Source organism: Eublepharis macularius, chromosome 11 (assembly GCF_028583425.1).
Source record: "Eublepharis macularius isolate TG4126 chromosome 11, MPM_Emac_v1.0, whole genome shotgun sequence".
Classification (NCBI taxonomy): domain Eukaryota; kingdom Metazoa; phylum Chordata; class Lepidosauria; order Squamata; family Eublepharidae; genus Eublepharis; species Eublepharis macularius.
The window spans coordinates 74,786,991-74,809,882 of record NC_072800.1 but is presented as its reverse complement, the minus strand read 5'-3'; the positions used below and the strand labels follow the sequence as shown (position 1 = coordinate 74,809,882).

The 22,892-nt window shown below is 42.8% G+C and overlaps 1 protein-coding gene across 1 annotated transcript in view; it reads left to right on the top strand.

Moving 5' to 3' along the window:
• PARD3 (par-3 family cell polarity regulator) overlaps positions 1–22,892 on the top strand; it is a 706,595-nt gene that overhangs the window by 537,677 nt on the left and 146,026 nt on the right. Inside the window, exon 21 of the mRNA XM_054991157.1 lies at positions 3,374–3,475. Coding sequence (XP_054847132.1) covers positions 3,374–3,475 — 102 coding nt within the window. The remainder of the gene's footprint in view (positions 1–3,373; positions 3,476–22,892) is intronic.

The window sequence follows — 22,892 nt, the reverse complement described above, 5'->3', positions numbered from 1 at the left end:
GTGGTGTTCCCTTTTATCTATGAGTAAATGCAGAGCCTGTTTCGAGAGAAAAAGATGACATCTTATTCTAAGTCCCTGGAGAAAATTCTTGAGAAAAATACCACATTGAGTGTAATATTTGGTTTATAAAACTATTTAATAGTATGATATTCACTGGTGCTGAAAAATAATAATAAGCAGGGAAAATTACATTTTGAAGTATCTTGGGAGAAGTATATACTTTACATTTCTCTTGGGTACCTTTTGTGGATTAAATTTTTTCTTCTTCTGATGTGCAGCTATTATTTGACAAATGGGTAGAAATGTTTTAAGCATTGCTATTAAGGTGATTGTTGTCTTATTTATTATTTACTTCATTTATACTCTACCTTTCTCCCCATAAATGGCTTATAAAAATTTCGATTTTATCCCCACAGTAACCCTGTGAGGTACATTAAGCTAAGAGAGTGTTGCTGGCCCAAGGTCACCCAGCAAACTTCATGGCAGAATGAGGATTTGAACTTGGTCCTCCCACATCCTAGTTTAACACTCTAACCACCACACCGCTCTGGCTTTCCTTTTGTCTTTGCATGCCACTTCCTTCTCCAGTTCAGATGTAACCGATAAGAAAGTTTCTTGCTCTCTCTGGTGCTAAGCACTTTCCAATTAAGGGCTGAGATTGATGTGAATTTTTTGAGCTGTGGCCTTATAAAATCAGCTGCTCTTTAAGACCAGACAGGCTTGGATCCTACACTTTGTTTCTACTTGTGCAGTGACCTTTCTATTGTGGCAGTGGTCCTCCGCTGCAGAATGCTTCCCCTGGTGGGAGGCACTTCCATTCATGCAAGACCAATGTCTTTCAAGGATCTGGAAAAGTGCCTAGTGGCAGAGGAATCTGCTGTACATCAAAGGGACCACCTTTGCATGGATGAAGAGGCCCAGGCAGCAACAGAGATTAAAGATCCAAATCTATACAAACAGTGTATTTAAACTTGCTTTTAAAGTCTAGGTGATGTGGTCCTTCCAGTTTTGTTTTGAGGGCTTTACACAATGGAGATCTCTACAGGGCATGCATGTCTCACTGTGTACTTTATAGGGTGCTGTCTGAACCCCTTGATTGGGAAGGGACTTTGCAGGTGATAGTGATGGAAGAAGAGAGAGAATCGTAGGTTTGTAGAAAAAAAATAAAACAAAATCCAGGTCCCCACATTCCTAAATTTGACAACTGCTATTTCAGGCATTTGTCAATTTAGAAGTCTGCAATGTTTTTTAATTTTTCTGTTGTGTATGTTAGAGTACTAGTTTTAAGTATTTTATCTTATAAGATTGTATTGTGAATTGTATATTGAGCACTCTCAGAGGGGGCGGGGAGAGAGAGAGATGAATGCCACCTGGTATGTTCTGAAAAGTTTTCTTGAACAGTTGCTTTCAAAATCATAAAGTTGGCTGCTTTGTAAATATTATCATCTGTTCATGTTCTGTTCCCTCAAAAGTGTACCTTGGCCATTAAAGAGCAAGAGATGAATGTGCTCTGCCTTGAAAAGATTTCATTCACATGCAAATATACATAGTTGAATGTATTTATTAACCCCTTTGCCAATGTTGTTTGCAACAACTGACTCCAGCTTCATTGTAAGGCTTTTAATATGTGATCCCATGGAGTGAATACGGCCACAAGTGGCAACTTGTTGTTCCGTTTCCATTAGCAATTGATAAAGAATTGATTTTCTTTCATAAAGATGGGAGAAGGGAGATAGTGGTTTGTTTTGAATATTCTGTGCTAGTTATATGGTTAGACCCCAAATAAAATACACGGAGACTGCTTAATTGCCTCCAGATTTTAGAGTGGTGACTAATTAGCCAAGATGTTTTGTTCCTTTCATTGTGCATTCAGTATAGAAAAGCAATATGAATGTTTCAAAACAATAATGCTTTACATCTGTGTGTGTGTGTGTGTGGTTTCTGAAGACTGGATGAGTTTCTTTTTCCCTGTGTATATATTTGAAATAGTGTTGAGAAGACACTATAGGCTGGATCTTATGAGACTCTTCAATTAATTTGGGTACTCCAGTTCCCTTCTGCGAAGATCTTCCTACAATAGAGGAAGCCATGTTCTCTAACACAGACTTAGAATAAGGGAATCATGGGATGCAGCTTAGCAGAAGTCATCATGGTCCCTGCTTGTTGGAATGATCCATGGAGTTGCCTCACATTTGCCAATTTTTGATCCAGTGAAGCCTCCAAACATATTTTTTTAAAGACTTGAATGCCAGTCAGCCTTTTTGTAAGAAACTTTTTGCCAATTTCTAAGCAACACAAAGAGCAATTGCCATCAGTCTATGTAGCATTGGAGCAAGTGAATGAGGCAGGAAGAAGAACCAGGTCATCCAAAGAGCTGAAAGCAAGGAGCATTGTATATATATTTATTTTTCCATATAGCCATTTCCCCAAGGGATACAGTTCTGGATAAACCTAGCGCTGAGAGTGTAGGTTAAACAAATAAATTGTTCTACCATTCCCTCTTACAAGGTTCCTCATTGGGCCCGGGGGCACTATTGGACTTTTGAGAACAGGTAGTGGTTGCCACCAAGAAATGGCAGCCATGGAGGCAGGTGCCAATCACAAAGCATTGAGAGGTTGCAAGCCAAAAGTATCCTTCTTTGATAGAGGTAGCTGTTTTCAACTAGGTGCACCTCGCAGCCACAAATGTGATGTCTCCTGGGCTCTTCTGTAGCATCATTAATATAAGGACACATTTTTGCTTTTTTGCCTTGAGGAAGACGGCATCAGGAAACACATTGACAGGAACCACAAAACCCATTAGTGCCACACAGAATTTCACTGCCTGATGATGTCATCATGGCCATAAGTAATATTAATTTTATTTATCTATTACACTTATACCTTACTCTTCTTTCTAAAGAGCTCAGAGCAGCTTTTATATGGTTTTCCAATCTGGGTCGCTTACATAACTTGAGTTTTGTCATTTGTTTTCAGACAATTTGCTGGCATAGGAAAATCATGGTGTGATTCCTTTTTCCTTGGAGTAGTCTACTTTCATTGTAAAGCTCACAGAGAAAAGCTGAGCCTAGGTGCAAGTTACATTGCTGATTCATTAAGCAAGAATGACAGTAAATGAATTGTGCCATTATGTAAAAATAGAAATCTCACCAGGAGGGCTACTAGAAATACAAGCATTTTCATAAGGCCAAATCTGTCTGTGTGGATAGTTGTTTGATAATTTCTTTGATGCAAGATTTTGCCCCCCGACCCCTCATGTGTGGGTGTCATTCTGAAAACGAGCACATGTTTTTCCAACATTAAAAAAAAAAACTGTGTAATTATTGTGCATCTTGACAAGTTAGAATTTTTTGTTTTGTTTTGTTATTAACAGATTTGGCAAACATCGAAAAGATGACAAGGTTGAGAAAATAAAAGTGCAAGAAGCCGTTACTTCAGAGGAGGAGAGAATACGAATGAAGCAAGAGCAGGAGAGGTAGACTACATTCATTCATTTTTTTGTGCTTGGTGTTTTTAGCTAAAGAATTTTACATTCCACTGGAGTTTGTTTGACTCTGATATAAATGTGCTTGTAGAGCTCCTGTAACTAATGGGAGGAAACAGAATTTATATTGGACATCAACAAAGATAATTTGACTATATTCCGTGGCTGTTATAGCAACTAGGCATCTGCTTCACAATTTGTGAGGAGTTTTTTCTTCTTCTTTACAGGGGCAAGTGGCATAATAGCTACACCTGTTCTAGAATTGATTGTCTGGACACTTTAAACAAACATTAATATTTATATGAAATTGGAATAAATTTTGTATCTCCCCCACCCCCCGCGAAAACCTTTGCATCTCTATTTCTTGCTGCTAGTTGATTTTATACTGTGTTGTAAAATGAATTTCAACACTTGATCACTGGAAATAAATTTTGTCACTGGAGATCAACTTTTTCCTGTTGTCCTATAGTGTTGTCTAGATAAATAGCCAACTGTAAAAATTAATAGTGAATTCTTTTTGAGTGGGTTAATTTCTCTAAATTTTTGGATTTTGATTTTTTCCCCATGCATACACATTTGTTTAGCCTCTTGCAGCCATGGGTCACTGTTCCAAACCACCAACAGCTCAGTCCAGTGCTTTGTGGGCATTCTGACATGCCATCTGGGTAGCTCTGGCTTCTTCATTTACTACAGTGGTGTGTGGTGTGTAGAGTTGCGTGCATGGAATAAACCTACATTGCAGTGTGTGTGTTTGCAGATGTTCACATAGATGTTTTCATGTACATCACAGACCCTCACAGGTACAGTCATAGACTGTTCATGGCTACAGTCACGCATCCAATAACTAGAATTTAATTTTTATTGCAAACAGTAAGACTTCAGTGCACAATATCTGAACATACGTCTGCAGCCCAAATCTGTCATCTTCAAAGTGCTGCCAAATCTCACTGGAATCCATTAACTTAGGTTTTGTTATGATGTTACAGTTGGTCTAAAGTGTTGCCTTTATATCCCGCAATATTTTATTAGAGGGAACTGAATTGCTAACATTGATGACTATTAATAACACTAAAAATATTAATAGAAAATAGGTCACTGATTAATTAGAGCATGTTACACTATTGACACTAATGAGGCTACATCAGTGTACGTTGTCTTTCAATTACAAGTGGAAATACATTGGAGCCTTTTTTATTTGGTTCATTAAATTACCTACGATGACTAATATGTGTGAAACTTCATCAGCGACTCTCCATCTATCCGTTATTTTATTGGTTTCAGTCAGAAAAAACTTCCAGTATTTCGGTGCTGGCTTCAAGCCAGGAGTTTTAAAATCATTTCATCACTACTCAGTTCATTTCTAATTCTGGATTCTTTGGCTGGGATTTGCTTGCGCACAAATCACTGTTGCTCATGCGCAAGGGGACAGTTGCTGATTCCATTGTCAACCTCTGGCATCTCATGAGTGCTTCTCCAGGGGGGCCCAGAATTTCAAATGGCTTCTCGGCAGATGCAGAGGCTGCCACCCAGATCAGGAAGCTGTAATGTAGGGCTGTCACTTGACTAAAGAAATCTCAGTGATACGAATTGTGGTTGACTAATCAATCTGTTCAATTTGTTGCCATGCTCATGAGCATGTTTTCTTGGTGTTTTGTTGATACTTGAGTGTTGCGAAGCAGGAGCTACTTTGAAGAGGACTTCTCTTCTGTGATTTGAGGGAATGCTTCTTCTTAATGGCACTTGCCACCAGCAGTTATCATAAAGTATTTTCTTTACGTGTTGCCCGCTTAATTATAGTCCGTTTAAAAGCTTAAAAATCAATAAACCTAACTGCTCAGTTAAACATTACAGCACTGAAAAGCCCCAGAATTGTTATACAACACCAGACATAGTTAAACAGAAAGCTTTTATAAAATAAATTCAAGGCTCCCCCCCTTCCCCCTGAATATAAAAATAGGTGCTTATTCTTTACTGCTGTGTAGGATCACCTTAGCTGAACTGTGAGCCAATCAGGACCAGTTTTCTTAAGCTATCACTGGGACTCAGTGGAATTGCTCATCTAAGGAACTGACAGAGTAAGTTCTTTCAACCTAACTCCCTCCCAGCAGCTTGCTGTTTTCTTCCAGAAATCTTCTCTGAGGATTAAGAGTCTTGTGAGCAGGGCTTTTTTTCAGCAGGAACACAGTGGAATGGAGTTCTGGAACCTCTTGAAAATGGTCACATGGCTGGTGGCCCCGCCCCCTGATCTCCAGACAGAGGGGAGTTTAAATTGCTCTCCGTGCCGCTCGGTGGCGTGGAGGGCAATCTAAACTCCCCTCTGTCTGGAGATCAGGGGGCGGGGCCACCAGCCATGTGACCATTTTCTCCTAGGGCAACCCACTGAGTTCCACCACCTCTTTTCCCAGAAAAAAAGCCCTGTTTGTGAGCAAAACATATGACAAAATTCAAGCCAGTAGCACCTTACTGACCAACAAAACTTTCCAGGGTGTAAGCTTTTGTCAGTCAAAGCACTCTTGGTCAGATACATCTGGTATCTGATGAAGTGAGCTTTGACTCATAGAAAGCCAATATCCTGGATAATTTTGTTGGTCAGTAAGGTGCTAGCAGACTCAGATTTTTTTCTACTGCTACAGACTAACACAACTACACACCTTTGCGGTGCCCAATGGCTTGTGAGGCTCTCCCAATCCTCAGAGAGGAATTTCAGGACAAATGGGCGACTGCCTGAAAAAAGGGAAAGCAAGGAAAGATTTGCACTCACAACTCCCTCCACTGGACCCAACACATCTCTTTGTATACTGCTGCTATGAAAAAACATTGAGAATACAATAATGAAATTTTAAAAAGAAACTCCACATTTTTTTAAGGCTAGGTGTGAAACTGTTGCTTACATGAGTAATTTAGGAAGCAGTAAAAAAAAAAAAACACCTCCCTAACATGCAGCTGGACAAATGCTGGTAATATGAAAGAGGTACTATGGAGAGTGAAATTTTCTTTATGGTTTTAAGCTAGCTGACGTGTAGCATTTTTTTTCCAGTTCTGGAAAAATAACTTGGACTAATTTTACATGCATATTTGGGTGTAAGGAATAAATTCATATCCTCTGTTCAGTGTTATCAGTAATATCAGCGAGCGCTCTGTAACCAGTCCCTTGTAAGGATCACCCATTATTGTATTGTTAATAGATCATCCACTGCAGGGCTTTTTTTCTGGGAAAAGAGGTGGTGGAACTCAGTGGGTTGCCCTCAGAGAAAATGGTCACATGGCTGGTGGCCCCGCCTCCTGATCTCCAGACAGAGGGGAGTTTAGATTGCCCTCCCCACTGCCAAGCGGGGAGGGCAATCTAAACTCCCCTCTGTCTGGAGATCAGGGGGTGGGGCCACCAGCCATGTGACTATTTTCAAAAGGTTCCGGAACTCCGTTCCACTGCGTTCCAGCAGAAAAAAAGCCCTGATCCACTGCCATACAGATTTGGGGGGGACCCTGACCCAGAGACCTTTGGTGGGCTCTCTTCTTGGATGTACAGAACTAGGCTGACAGAGCTGCTTTAGTGCGTGTACAAGGGAAACACCAACAGGGCAATCGTATCATTACAGCAGCAGGGGAGCTGCCCACCAAGAAGAGGATGTTTTCATGAAGACCTTGTGGCAAAGGACTCGAGGCAGTTGTTGCTTGCTCTCTTCCTACCACTCATTTTGGATGAGAAAGGACAGGAGTTGCCCATTAGAGGAGCCAAAGTCCTTTCCTTTTAGGGCCAGAAATGGCTGGAATTGGGAAGGAGGCCCCCTCAAGTAGAAGTTGTTGCTGTTCCTTCTTCCAGCTGCCCCTCAAGGCTACACAACCGTCAACAAGCACCCAAAACAACAAGATGTCAGCAGAGCCTCCTACAGATGCTGCTGCCAGCCCTCTGGCAAGAGGAGCAGAATCCACTCTGATCATACTCTCCTTTAGAGGAGCGAATGCCCTTTTCCTTTTGAGTCTACTGATGGCTTGCATGAGGGCCAAGAGACATACTGGTCTCTCTTCTCTGCTAAATGTGGCTGATGATCCTTTCATCTCAGACAGCTGGATGCAAAGCAGCAACAGAAGCTCTGTAGAGGGAAGGTAGCCTTGTATGCACTTGCCTTGCACTTGTGCAGTTACTAGAACAGAGGCTCTTAAGGAGAGAGCAAGCAACATACAGGAGGAAAAACACAGGCTCTCTAAGTACTTGTGCAAGACTGTTGTCTGGAAGCCAGGACCTCTCCCCTTGGCTCCAGCCTCTTGATCACCACCGACATTCACCCTTGCAGAAGGAGCCCCGCCTCTGCCATGCTCTGCTGAGGGAACAGCTGACCAACCAACCCCTCACTGACACCGACCTCGGAAAAGCTGGGAGCACAGCTAGTGCTAAGAAGAGCAACTGCACCAATTAGCTGGCTAGTGGAGCCACATCCTGCCAGCCATTGGGTGGCCCTCCAGGACCTCCCAGAGGCAACAGCTCTTCAAGCCTCAAGAGGGTGTTAGACAACCCCAAGCCCTAGGGAGGCTGTAAAGACTCATGAGGTCTGGAAGCTTTGCAGAAAGGGAAATGGTGAGAGGAGGAACCAAGGGAGACTGGCCTGAGCTATTTAAGCCCCAGAAACCCCTGGGCAAGGAGGAGTTGGTTCGGACTTCTCCTTTCTCTACTGAACTGCCTTAGACCAGAGACAGCAGGGAGCATTCCCACAGAAGGAAGAGGAGTAACTAGGTGACTGGAACCCCCCTTCCCTCCATATCTCAGGCCTAAGAAGGGGTGGAAGGGCCAGTGCCTTCAGCCAATCCCAGCACAGGAGGTGCGATGACTGACACAATGGAACTTCTAGGTTGTGCTGCCAGACACCCCCCCACCCCAAAGCATACTAAATGGCAACTCTGAACCACAGTTTTCAAGGTCTATAGTTACTATCAGGCCCATCCTAGCAGGTACCTCCCCATGCCAGCTCTGTTGTCCTCATTCTCCTGCATGAAGTCAGCGTTTAAACTCAGTGGTTTCACGGAAGGAAAAACATTCCAGAAACAAGAATAATTATGTCTTTGCAGTTTTCCTTCTCTATTCTAATTTGTCTTTACTTTTGTGTCATATCTCAAAGTAGACATGAGTTTGGAGGGCTAGTATTATGTGCATGCAAGGTGAGTAACACATATGAAGGTGCTGTGAAAATTTAACTGGGTTATTTGCTGTTGACTCTGAATTATATAGGCTAGCTGAATATCTCTTTTGGTGTGTTTATATTGTCATGAGACTGCTGTTTTTTTTAGAGTAGAGATTGCAACACTTTGTATAGGTTTTGATGTAGATGTTGACACACACAAGCATACTCTCGAAAAAACCCTGAACATTTTGAGTTGCCTTTATTGCATCTTTATAATGGCTGTCCTGAAATGCCTTACTGCTGGGGAGTAGAGAGAATAAAACAATGTAGTAAACATCCAAGCAGCTGTAGCAGGGTTGTGATGGGAAACAGTCATTGGGGATGTGTCCATTTAGAAAGCAGCTTTGTAAAGACTTTGACTGCTTTTTCTCCTATGTTTTTATTGGCACAGGTTATTTGATCTCAGTTTCTCTTGCTCTTTAAATCACTATAACAAGGACCCCTTACCTTTCTGAGCCTGTGAGCGCCTTTGGAATTCTGGCACAAGGTGGTGGGTGCAACCACAAAATGGCTGCTGCAGGAGGTGGAGCTAATCACAAAATGGCTGTGGAAGAAGTGGAGGAGCCAACACATGGAAGGATATCAGGATAATATTGGGATATTTGCTCCAGTTACCCAACATATTTCCCACAGAAATGACTACTCTGTATTGGGGTTTCCCCTTTGAAAATCATTTCATTTTCTGAGCCTGAGTGCAGGGGAGAAGAGGGGTAATTTTAAAAATACGCTGAGAAAGAGGAGCCAGAGACAATAAAACCAATACTGTGGTAGCACCTGCTGCTAAAAAGTAATGTTGATTTAATCTGCACAGCTAAGAGCCACATCTGGCCCCACCTACTTTCTTAAAACACTTGGTGAGGTGTCAGCAGGCTTCATGGTGCCCACATTGGTGACCACTACACTAAACTGTTAATGATGAAATGCATGGGAAAGCCAGGTTGGGTGTAAAGAATTTACTGTGTATAGCAGTAACGCAACAAAGCTTCACAGAGGTCAGGGAATAAGTGGCTGCTCCATTAAAAAATCAATCAGGGCCACAATTATATAAAATTATTTTGCCTTGGCTGTATAATTTTAATAGCATTTTGCTCGCATTGTGTTTTGCTGGAAGTCTGGAAAGTATTTGGTTCATATTGATTAGAGGACAAGCAAATTAATGTTGCTTAATTTTTTCATTGAGTGAAATGAATTGAGTAGAGACTGTCATTCTATATAGCACTGCTGTCTTACTGAGAATACAATAAAAGAAGATTCCCTCAGCCATTCCTGGTGCATTCTCGTAAACCTCAGAAAATGAAATGATTGTCAAGGAAGGGGAAGCCCAATCATGAAGTCGCCATTTCTGTGGCAAATACATTGGGTATATATCTCAGTATTATCCAGGAATCCTAAATGCTGATAGATTAGTGTTTGATTAAACATGTACTAGTAGTTGAGTGTCTTTTGGCTGTAGTAATAATTGTATTATGGCCGTGGTACTGGTCTTACAAGTATTATAGATATTTGTAATTTGGGGGGTGGATCCAGCATAGTGCAAGTCTTTGAGCTGCTACTGGATCCAAATCTTGCTCTTCTGCTTCAGACCAACGTGACTACACCACTGAAACTTTCTTGTTGAACAAGAACATCTCCAGCCCAGTTTTAAACATATTGTCCTTCGAAAGCAGTTGTGTGAAACTCCATTCAGTGTGCAAAGGTGGAATTACTACAGGAGATCTGTAGCTGATCAGTCAAGTGTTTTGTGCCAGTTTCCCCTATGCATGAATTTGGCTGAGATTTTCACCCTTATTGAAGTCAGGGGGTATTGGTATGAAATGGAACACATTTTTCCACATTAGTCTATTTCGGTGTCACTATGAGTCATCTCTGTTTAAAGATTCACTGCTGGTGTTACAGTCATAACAAGGCATGGTAGAGCGGAGCTATTCCACTTGGCACCAGTGATCCCATGTGTCCTGTCCAGAGTTCTCCATGACACTTGTATAATATATTCAAGACAGTGCACCAGTGTTGTTCTTAACCAGGAAAACCATCACATCCTCCAAGTAGCAATCTATTCTGGTTTGAATGCTGGGGAAATGTGAGGTTAGTGAAACAGAATTGCTTGCTCAAGGGGAAAAAAGTCTGGATCTCATGCCACAAATGAACAATTATACACATCTGTTATGCTATAAGCTGATTTTCTGGAAAGGCCCTGAAGAAGAAATTTGAGAGGCTAAGAAGCTTATGCTTCCAACATTTGAAATCTCAGATCTGCTTAGATACACCCCGCATCTTTTCTTTTTGAAAATACGTAGATTTTATGCGGTGGTTCCTTTTTTTTGCAAGCCACTGGCTATTTCCAAACAATTTAATACTGATATTGGGGTGGATGGGTGGGTCTGTAAGGGGAAGGAGGTCCTCAAGGTATCAAGTTGATTGGAGATGGCTTCAGAGTGAATAACATCACCTGCAAGGCCACTAGATTTTAGACAACTGTCCTATTAATTTGTTGGTAACAATATTTAGACATCCATTCTTATTTATTTGCAAAGGATAATGAGACTGGGTGGGGGCCTGAAGTTCCTTAAAACTAGAAAGATGTGTGCATTTTTAAATGGTGCATTTATGAATGAGCATGCATGTGCCCCAAAGACTAATCCCTAGAAAACAAACTTAGTTAGGGGGGCACTTCTCCCCCTATTTCTTGGAAGCATCACCTGCTCTGCTGCTTGTTAATTTTGTATGTTTACTTCCTGTAATCCTTCTATTTATAAGTTTGTTTTTATAACCATTATGATTTGTGTGCTCGTTTTCACAAACATTTTCAAGGTTCACTTATGCTAAAATGAAAATAGTACCTGCCCTTAATAGCTCCAGAATCAGGAGCGGGAGCTCCCAGTGTGTGTGGGGTTTTTTTGTGAGTCTTAATAGTAAGTCTTGCATCAATTTAATTTCCTGCCCCCAAATGCAATGGAAGCAGAAGCCAAAAATTGCCAACTGGAATGTCTGTACCAGCTTCTGGGACTGATAAAGGTGAATGCAGTTGATGATACCCAGTCTCACTTTCTGTTTGTTTGTTTGTTTGTTTGTTTGTTTGTTTGTTTGTTTGTTTGTTTGTTTGTTTGTTTGTTTGTTTGTTTGTTTGAAACATTTCTGGGCCACCTGTCCAAACAAATGGGGTCCTCAAGGCAACCAACATCAAACATTAAAACATTTTTTTTAAAAAGTGTATATGCAATATTCCATAAATATATATAAAGAGATATCAGAGAAGAAAGATGAAATTGTTGCTCATATTCTCTTACATTGTAAGTTGTATTCTGAAGAGAGACAGCAGTTAGTATATCCATTACTCTTCACGTTTAAATCTTTGGATAATCATTTGAAATTTGGTGATTCTGTGCTACTAAAATATTTTAGCAGTAGCAAAATATTGTGGGTTTTTTCCATAAATATTTTTTTTCATAAACAAGTGGAACTTTTTAACAAAAGGAGAGACTGAAGATAGTCTTATTTTTTTAGGATTTATTATCTGCTTAGCATGATAACCGTTCTAACTAAATCCTTCCTCTCTTTTTATGTAGATAGGAACTGTGGTTTGTATATGTGATCTTTTTCTTGCTGGTCATTTGACTAATCTGAAATCTGAAATAAAGAGATATAGCGCCAAGTACCATGGAGGAGGCCAATAATTGGGGGTGTGTGACAAACAATGAAAAAGCCTTCACCTGCTGATGGAAGACAGCAATAGAGGGAGACAGATGGATCTCCCTGAGGATGGAGTTCCAATGTCTGGCACAATAAGCAAGGGGGCCCTTTCTCAGGTTTCCACTGGTCTAGCCTCAGACGGCAGATACAGCTGAAGCAGAGCCTCCGAAGATGAATAGGGTGGGTGGGTGGGTGAATATGGGGGAGGGAGGTCCTCAAGGTATGCTAGCCCCACACAATATAGGGTTTTAAAGTTTAAGACCAGCACTTTGAATTGGGCCCAGAAACAAATTGGGAGCTAATATAGATGGAACAACAATGGAGTGATATGGTCCCTACAATCCACTCCACTCAGTATTCTGGCCACATTCTTTACAACCTGTAGCTTCCTAACTGTCTTCAATGTAAATACATATAATAAAAAAATTAAAACTCTGGTAACAGTCATATAAATACAGCAATAAAATATATTAAGACAGACCACCTTGCATGTTTATCCAACAAGAGGACTGGGTCCAGGAACACCGCCAAGCTGCAAATCTACTCTTTTAGCTGGAGTGCAACCCCATTCAACCCCAACTGCTGAGTCACAACTTCCCTTTACCAGTAGTACTTCCATCTTGTCAGGATTACGTTTCAGCTGTTAGCCCTCATCTGCTCCAAAACTTCCTCCAGGCTTCCATTCGCAGTTTTCACAGCCACTCTGTGATCTGCTAGAAGCCTGAGATAGAGTTGAATGTTATCTACATATTGATGGCAACTCAGCCCAAAGCCAATGGTTTTATATAGACGTTGAAAAACATAGGGACCAGATGGAAACTTGAGGAACCCTAGAGGCCAAGGGACAGAGCAGCAGTCCTCCAGCACCACACTCTGAAACCTACCTATTGTGCATAGTCAGAGCTCCTTTAGTTGTAAAAGATAGCACTAGAACTCCATCTTGTAGGTAAGAAGGCTTCATAAATGGGGAGTACGATGTTTTCTTTGGATCATTTGTAGTGTGATATTTTAAAACAGACGCATGTTGTTGTAAGAAAAGTATGCAGAGAAATATTGAATGAAATGTCAGGAGTCCTAAACTTCAGATCATCTGTTGCAAATTGATTGTAGTCAAATTATTGTAGCTGAGGCAGTAATCTGAGGCATGCCTCCCTAAGAATGATCCATCCAACCAGTTGGACTCACAGTTGAGTAAACATTGAACAGTAAGGTAGACTGAATTTACTGTTTCCCTACATACATAAAACAAGCACAAGCTTTAGAAAAAACATAGGCCGTCGTCACATGGGCGTTTATTCCGTCAAATTTCCATTATGTGGCGCTATTGTTCCTATCGGCGCCATGATGCAATCTTTTGTCAAATACCGTCTCCTCCCGCTTCGAGTTGTTCACACCGTAGCGCTCTGTGCCGTCATTTTGAACGGGCACAGAAAAAACTCCTCCCCCCTTTTTTAAATTTTTTTCCCGCTTTATTGCGTTATAACGACATTACATCGTTATAACCAAACGTTAGCCCAACCCCAAAAGAGCAGGATAGGTTGGCCAAGTTTTCCCGCCCTGGAAGCAGCTTGAACATTGGCTAAGATTGTTTTTCTTCCTAATTTGAACATCCATAAATATACTCTTGTTCTGAGAAAAGCCCCTGTTTGACGTGATCCCCATCGCCGAAGACTCAACCATGGCTCCACCGAGTGAACTTGTAGTTCTGGTGGCCCAACTGGTTGTTTTGATGGTTCAGAGCACGTTCACTCTGTGCCATGCACACCTGCGATCCCTCCGTCGGAGGCGAAGGGCAGCGGAAAGACTTTTCCGGTCTATGCTGCTCGAGCAGCATAGAAAGAACACTCTTTCATTGCTTTGTATTTTTATAATATTATGACGTTATAGCGATATAAGGACGTTTTTTTTTAAAAAAAAAAGGAGCTCGCTGCAGGAGAGCGCGAAAGGGCGTCTGGGATAACGGGTCAAGATAAGAAAGGGAAAATTCCGTCATTATGGGATAGAAATCGATGACGGATGGTCACACGGAAGCAGATTATAGCGCGAAAATTGAGACCAGAGGAGAAATCTCAGACTCGCAACAGTGCCAGAATAAGGTGGGAATTTTGCGGTAGATTGCGCAATTTTCGCGCTAATTTTAAGCCCGTGTGACGACGGCCATACTCTGATTTTCAGAGGTGAAGGAAGATTGAAATGCTGCATATATTTGCAAAACACATTCAAAGTCCAGAACAAAATGACTGTGTCCCCTGATCCAATACTAATGACACTGAGGGCCAAGCTACAAGTGACGAATGACACTTGAACGGCAAGTGTATTTCTCCCTGTCCAATTGCGCTCCACTCAATCCACTTGCCGTTCAAGTGTCATTCGTCACTTGTAGCTTGGCCCTCAGATTAAATTAGCAAACATATTTATATTGTAGACTGTGACGATATTAGGCCAAAATAGTATGCCCTTTTTGTGTTACAAGTGTCTCTGTGTGTGCATGCACATGCATGCGCCCTTGCATATTTGCACACAAATAGGGCACACCAATTGAAATAACCTATTGATATCTTGGGGTGGGCTGGTCATTCCATATAAAGGTAGTGCCTTATATTGTCTGTTTTCCCTAAGGGTGGAAGAGCCTGTGCCTCATACAGATAATAAAGTCTTTCTTCATCTGCCTTTAGTGCCATTAAATCGACAAGCCTTTTTCTGTAAAAAAGTATACTCATGAATAGAAATGTTACAACAAGAACAGAAGTCTTGTGTTTTCCTTTCATCATGCATCATCCATTTTAATTAGAGGAAAGGGTAGTTTGCACAGTGACAAGAGTGTGGAATTAAAATCATTAATTGATGTCAAGCTGAAGAGAGGCTGCTAACATGAATTTAGTGACAGCAGGAAGGAAATTAACCTTATTACTTTATTTAGAGCATTAGTTTATTTAATACTTTTTTGCTGATGCAAATCCAAAGTGCTTTATTTATGACAATGGCAAAGGACAAATAATTCATTTTAAAATGTGAATATTCATTATTTTGCAACCATGAATCTTTTGAGACGTATGCTGTTTTTGAAACACCCTCGAAAGTTGGGAGACATGCTTAGATGTTTATTATCAGGAGTAAATATTGTATTTATGTAAGACCAGTACTGTTTTCTTTAGTTGACTTGATGCACTAAGAAAAGCCACACGATGCAAAACGAATATCAAGGCACTTCCGTTCACTGAAAAATGGATAGTGAGGAGAATCAAACAAAATACCTTTCTTCACATTTTACATTTGATAGCACTGGGATAACTGATTATCTTTGTTGACTCAGTGAAAGTTTGGTCTAAATAAGCGCGGATGTTTAATGGGAAGCATACCCAACCCAGTCCGGAAAGAATTGAAAGTACCACCCTTTCAGATAAATTGTGCCCTCTGAGGTCATGATAAAATAGAGAGAGTGCCGTCTTCCCGCACAGGCCATCTGGAGCTATTAAAATATCAGATGGAGTCGGGGTATGAACAGCACGATACTCTCCTGATGTATTTCCAGAATTCCCAAGGAGACCATAATATTTTTACTGGGAAACCTAAACTTTCATTCTCGTGAGCAAAATATTTTCATAGCTTTTGCGCGTTATATAAAGGGATTTCTGAGTAGTAACTCTTATTAACTGATCACTTTTACTTTAGTTTTAAGAGTTTTTGATCAGTATTAGAATTTTGATTGGATTATTTGTTGGTGAGTCTTGTGAAGCTTACTCAAAATACCATTGTTTGCACTTCAGCCACAGTGAAGTAGATGTTAGTAGAAGAATAAAGATCTGCATGTCAAGGGATCCTTTTGTGCTCTCAGTCTATTCAGTAGGGTTGCCAGCTCTGGGTTGGGAAATTCCTGGAAATTTGGGGAGTGGGGTTTGGGGAGAGGAGGGGCCTCAGCTAGGTATAATGCCATAGAGTCCACTCTCCAAAGCAGCCATTTTCTCCAGGGGAATGGATCTCTGTTGCCTGGAGATCAGTTGTAATTCCAGGAGGCTTCCACCTGGAGGCTGGAAACCCTACTATTCAGTAAGTCATATACCTTACTGAATGCCATCATTGTTTTCATTAATATTTAGTATGTGTTAATTCAATGCTATTATTCAAATCTGTGTCATGGACATTGAATCAGTAGCTGCTTGACTGATGATGACACTACGCCACAGTTTACATTTTGTAATAATAACCAGATAGTTTCCTTCACAAAGACTGGATTCTTGAGAACAGTTGCCCTCCTTCAGAAGCCATAGGTTACTTTTGACATCCAGCATATTTGCTTAATACATTCATGCCCAGTTGCATACTTTTTTGCCAAATTAGTGCTACAGGCATGTTTAGATAGGATTATAAAACTGTGGAATATCAAAAGAGTGAATGAGCAGAGGGACAAAAATGCGAGAATTTGTCCAGCGTGGTGGAAGTTTAAAGACTCTGTTTGTTGATCCTCTGTATCCTTGGAATTTATTAAGAGTATTTCGGTGTGAAGATCAATAATGGAAATAGCTTTTTTCCTGAAAGACAGCTTGCCCAGTTTTCTGCTACAAGGAAAAAGTTGGGTGTCTGTTTTCAGTTCATACAAGGTCAGTGCACCATACGAACTCCATGTACACCATAGAATATGCCCCAGTGTGCAAGAGTTCTTCAGTTGACAAGTTGATGTAGAAAACATTTCCTGAACAAAGGAAGTATAAGAACTCCTACAGTCGAGGATGCCTTTAACTTCCACCAATGTATTTATTGATGAGTGGTGTCTTGATTGAAATAACATATCTTACTTAAATTCAGATGTCCAGGAGGTCTTAGAGAGCAAAACAAACTCTTCTGAATTCTGTAATTAAGGTTGTCTATTTTTTAATTTAAAATGCTGGTATCCTGCCTCTACAAGGTATAAGCCTTTGATGCCGCCAACAATGCATATTATTTAGCTATGTTTTTATACAATTATATATGTTTTTATACAATTATTCCTGCTTAAAACTATGAGGGAAATGCAGAAACGTCAAGAGACTGCTCCTCTTTGTTTTTACTGAATTTGCATTGTTGAGCAAAGAAACTGTAGAATTAAACAAGCTGCAAATTTCTTAAAATGAAAATGGCATCGCAGTGTGAATTGTTAACAAACTTAGTGCTGCAGTGACCAGTCATCCAAGACGTCTCTTTGGCACAACTAAAGATGCACTTGATAAATTACTCTTGCAGTAAGAGGTACTTGTGAGTTAGGTTCCCCATTATAGCCATCTCTAACCACCATATTCAGCGTGGCCTACTCAGCCTTGTGTGTACCTTGCCATCCTTTGTAGCAGCCAGGGTAGCCTTCATGTGAACATCTTATAATTATCCCCCTAATGCTGATAATTTTCTGCCTGCCTTGTTATGAAGCAAAACGAATCATTAGCCATGCAGCCAACTTCAACCAATTACCAGTTCACCCCTATCTCTGAAGAAGGAACATCCCAGTAAGGTGAAAAGCATGCTTTCCCAGACCGATTGGGTCTAATAAAAAAATTCTTTCATGACCGTCAAAGAGCGGCAGGCGGAGCTCAGGATTCTGCTTGGGTGATGAAACAGGTTGAGCTGCTTTATGTCCATTCCAGTGAAAGGCTGATAAAGTGGGTCTTTCGAGGGCCGGTTCCCGCTTCTTGTTCCAAGTCTGGTGAGACTGCAAGACCAAACCTAAGGTAATATAAACCCAAAAGCTGACAACATGGGGCCCACTCACAGCCCGCCTGCCAACACACAACTTCATCCGTCTAGTCTCAGTGGGTAAGGCAGCATTTTTAATACCTGTTTTTTAAAAAAATAAGCCTTTCTGTTAAATAATTATTGAGATTGAGCTGTTTTTACCAGAACAGAACTGGAAAACCAACCAAATGGTCTGACTTACACTCTCGGAGTCCAATGTGTCCTAGCTAACGACACTTAAACTAGTGTATTTAATTCTTAAGGACATTGGCCTCAGCAGTGAGGGGACAAGGCCGAGGGCTACAGCTCTTCCCTTGCTCTCGCTACCCACCCCGTCGGAGTGGGGAGCCCGACCCCGAGAAACACGGGAGCGCCGGGCCGGAGGGCTACATCCAAGAGTTTCGATGGATGGGCGCCGAAGCCTAGAGACGGTCCCTGAGCTGGACAGCAGTCAACCGTGGCTGTTTTGGAACAGGACGACCGAACGGACGGACGGGAACACATCTCACCGCGGCGCCCTGAGTTGGGATTATTCGGAACTTGCCCCGTGGAAAGAGCCAACGGAAGTCCCTGAGCAAAGTTGGGTGCAAATACAAAGCCGTACCCATGCTGTAGACTCCGGCATCTCGGTCGTGACGGGCCTAGCCAAAGGAATTCTAGCAGCGAGATCGCGAGTCGATCAAGGCGATCCTCCGCCCTGGGGGCCGTTTTCCCCGGTGAGTACAACTGAGGGAGGTTCCGTGATGGGGCAACCGGATCCTAGCCGAATGCAACAGTTGGAAGCTAGGCTGATCGATATGGAGGAAAGTTTGGCTCATGCCATTCACCTAATCTCGTCAATGGGGGCAGGAGAGAGAATCTCGCCTGAAGAAATGGCGATACAAATTGCCACCCTTCAAAGTGTCATGTCCTATCCAGTGGAGGTCGACCCGCAGCAGCCGCTACCTTCGGGAGAGGAGGAAACCTACCCTGAAAAACCGGGAGAATCGCCCGCGGAACACCCTGGACTAAACGAAACTCCGCCGAGCGGGGATACTCCAGCTGAGGTGCCCGGAGGGACTCCAACGGAACCCCCTAAATTGGACGGGGATCCGTCTCCCGAGGAGACTCCAGCGGAGGAGCCAAGAGAAGGAGAGGGACCAACCCGTCCAACCGAGACGACAGTGATACACCCTCCCGCTTCTCCAACAACAGTTCGGCCGGGTCAGACGGAAGAACTCCCGGCCCCTTCTGAGGAGGAATTACCGCAACGACCGCTAGAAGTGGTTCCTATTCAGCAAACCTCGGGGGAAGTTCTACCGGCGCCACAAGACCAGCCTGTGCGTCCCAGAGACACGACGCCAAGAGGGGCAAGCCCGCGCGGCCCACCACCCATTAAGCCTTCGCCGCTGCGGCCCCTTCCGCTTCGACCACAACTAACCCCGCCGCTGCAGCCGATACGTTTGCCACTGGAGCAGCCCGTAAGACCACCTCCGAACCAACCGATGGGGCCTACACCACTACGACCCCACCAACCCACCCCTCAGCGGCCGATCATTACTCCGCCGCACCAACCTCAACCGCTACGGCCAGCACCTCCTGCATTGCCACCAGCCAGACCGAGATTGCAGCCGCCTGCCCGACCCAGATTTGTAACAGAACCCATCCTCTCCCACCCCAACGAACAATCCCCCTTCATAGTACAGGTCGACGCCAGCGATACGGCGATAGGGGGGGTTTTGCTACAGAAGGGGGAGGATGGGAAATTGCGTCCTTGTGCGTTCTTGTCTAGAAAATTTTCTGCGGCGGAAAGGAATTGGAATGTGTGGGAGAAGGAGGCCTTTGCAGTAAAAGCAGCCCTTACTAACTGGAGACATTGGCTGGAGGGGGCGCGATACCCTTTTGAGGTCTGGACAGATCATAAAAATTTGGAGGCCCTCCGGAGCCCACGCAGACTGAATGCCAAGCAATTGCGGTGGGCGGAATTCTTTTCGAAATTCAACTTCACTCTAAATTATCTCCCGGGCAAAACTAACTTTCTGGCGGACGCCCTATCGCGCATGCCCCAACATAAGAGCAAACAGGCGGAGACGGTCGACACGGTCTTCTCGCCTAAGCAACTTGGGGGCGTGGTGACTACTCGCAGCCGCGCCAAGCAGCCCCTCCCAGCCAACCAGGAATGGAAATCGAAACTTAAAGCTGAAATAGAGAAGGAGGGGGATAGAGCTCCACGGAGCAAACTGACCCAATCCCCACAAGGGGATTGGTTGGCCGGGGGCAAGTTGTATGTCCCAGACAGCCTCCGACTGGAAATTTTGCAGCGCTGTCATGATGCTCCCACTGCTGGACATTATGGGTATCTAAAAACTTTGCATCTCGTCCAAAGACAATTCTGGTGGCCGGGCATGCGCAAAGACATTTCCCAATACGTTAGTTCCTGTCCTGTTTGCCTCAGCGCCAAAACCAGGAAAGGGAAGCCTCCGGGTCTCCTGCAACCACTGGAAACACCAAACAGACCCTGGGAAGTAATATCCATGGATTTTATTACTGATCTACCTATCTCAAAAGGACATAATTGTATTTTAGTGGTGGTAGATCTGTTCTCCAAACAAGCACATTTTATCCCCTGTACTGCTATACCCTCCGCGCGAAAGCTAGCGGATCTGTTTTTAAAACACATCGTGAAATTACATTCTTTTCCGTCCAAGGTGATTTCGGATCGCGGCGGACAGTTCGTTGCCAACTTCTGGCGGGAGCTTTTGAAAATGTTGAATATTGAACAAGGCATCAGTTCAAGCCACCACCCACAAACCGACGGACAATCCGAAAAGACTAACCAAATTTTAGAACAATTTCTTCGTTGCTACATTAATTTTCAACAAGATAATTGGGTGGACCTTCTCCCCCTAGCTGAATTCTCCTATAACAACAGTGTACACGCTTCAACGGGAGAGGCTCCATTCAAAATTGTGTACGGGACTCACTTCGATCCCTTCCCGTTAGACGCACCCCCTCTCCATTCCTCTAAACTGCCAGATGTATCTTCATGGTGGGGGGAGGCGGCGCAGCAGTGGACTCTTATTAAGAAACACCTTGAAAAAGCCAAACTGGATTACAAAAAATACGCAGATCGCCATCGTGTGGCCGAATGGGAATTACAACCTGGAGATCATGTGTATATTTCCACAAAAAACCTAAAGCTAGCTCAAACCAGCCGCAAACTCGCTCTAAAATTCCTGGGACCTTTTCCTGTGCGCAAAATAATAAATAAGGTAACTGTTGCTGTAACTTTGCCTAAAAACCTGCGCCATGTGCATGATACGTTCCACGTCAGCCTTCTAAAGAGAGCTCCCACCGACAACAAATGGCACATCAAAGCTCCACCCATTCCAACTTTGATTGACGACCAAATACACTATGAGGTACAACAAATCTTGGACTCTAAGCTCAAGCGAAACCAGCTTTTTTACCTCATTCGCTGGAAGGACTTTGATTCTGGTTACGATGAATGGGTGAACTCTGCACATGTTCATGCTCCTAGATTAACCAAAGCTTTTCATACTCGCTATCCATATAAGCCAGGGGGGGATCTATTTTAAGGGGGGCAGAATGTCAGGTCCAGTATATATCTAAACTGTACTGACTCCATTTTCTAATGCTTCTAGTGTTTAAGTGCTTTCTCCCCAGGTGCACCAGTTCCCAGGCAGCATTCCCACCAGAGGAGATTGTTGTGTCTAACACCGTTCCACCAAGCATTGGCCTTGAAGGAGAGCAGCTTCCCAGGACTGAAAGATATTGTTTTGAGAACTGTGGGGGGAGGCTGTTCCAGATGGGTATTGTTACTCTGTATCCTATGCTTGCTCTTCATTGGTAACAATGATCATGTACCATCCTGAGTCTCCTATTCAGGACAGTGGACTATAATGGACCTTTTCTGTAATAAAACTTCCTTTGCCAGACACTGGACTTATTCTTGCTTCTAAAGGGAACCTTGCAGAGAGTGCCTTATCTAGCCACAGTCTGACAGAAAGAGGCTGCACTTAAGGAAGGAAAGTACAGCCTATAAATGCTCAGGCCACACTGATTGCACCCTTTCAAATCCATCTTCAGCCATCTCCTTACTATGTGATTCCCATGCCACTAGAGAGTGATCAGGAGTGAAACAACTACAGCTACTAATGACTTGTTTGGTTATTTATTAAGATACTAAAGGCCACTTTTTCACAAAGGCAGTTCACATTACACTGCAACGTTGTGTAAAAACAGAACCAACAATATCTGTTACTGCTAAAACAGTGCATCTAGATTAAAGAAAAATAAGCAGAGCACTTCAACAGAGCCCTGACCTGGATAGCCCAGGCAAGCCCAATCTCATCAGATCTCAGAAGCTAAGCAGAGTTGGCCTTTGTTATTAATTGGATGGGGGACCTCCAACGAAGGCAAGGGTTGCTATGCAGAGACAGGTGATAGCAAACCCACCTCTGTTGGTCTCTTGCCATGAAAACCCCACCAGGGGTCACTATAAGTGAGCTATGACTTGACGGCGCTCTCCGCCTCTGCATTTCAACAGAAGGCTGTCCTGAACCAATTTCTTATGCACCCACTTCTGAAAACTGGCAGTTTCTACCTTTTAATGGCAACCCTTTGTACAGTATTGGAGCAATTGAAAATATTCTGAAATTATCCCTGCCCACTATTTTCATGCAAGTTACTACATGGGACTGCAACTCTGAAAAACACCTCCACTACCATTGTGTATATAGTTATAAGAGTGAGAGCCAAAACACATGAGAAGAAATACCTAGATTCAGCACGTGTTCTCTTACCTCAAGGTTTGCCGGGATCTGTAGGCGTCCTGGAAGCTT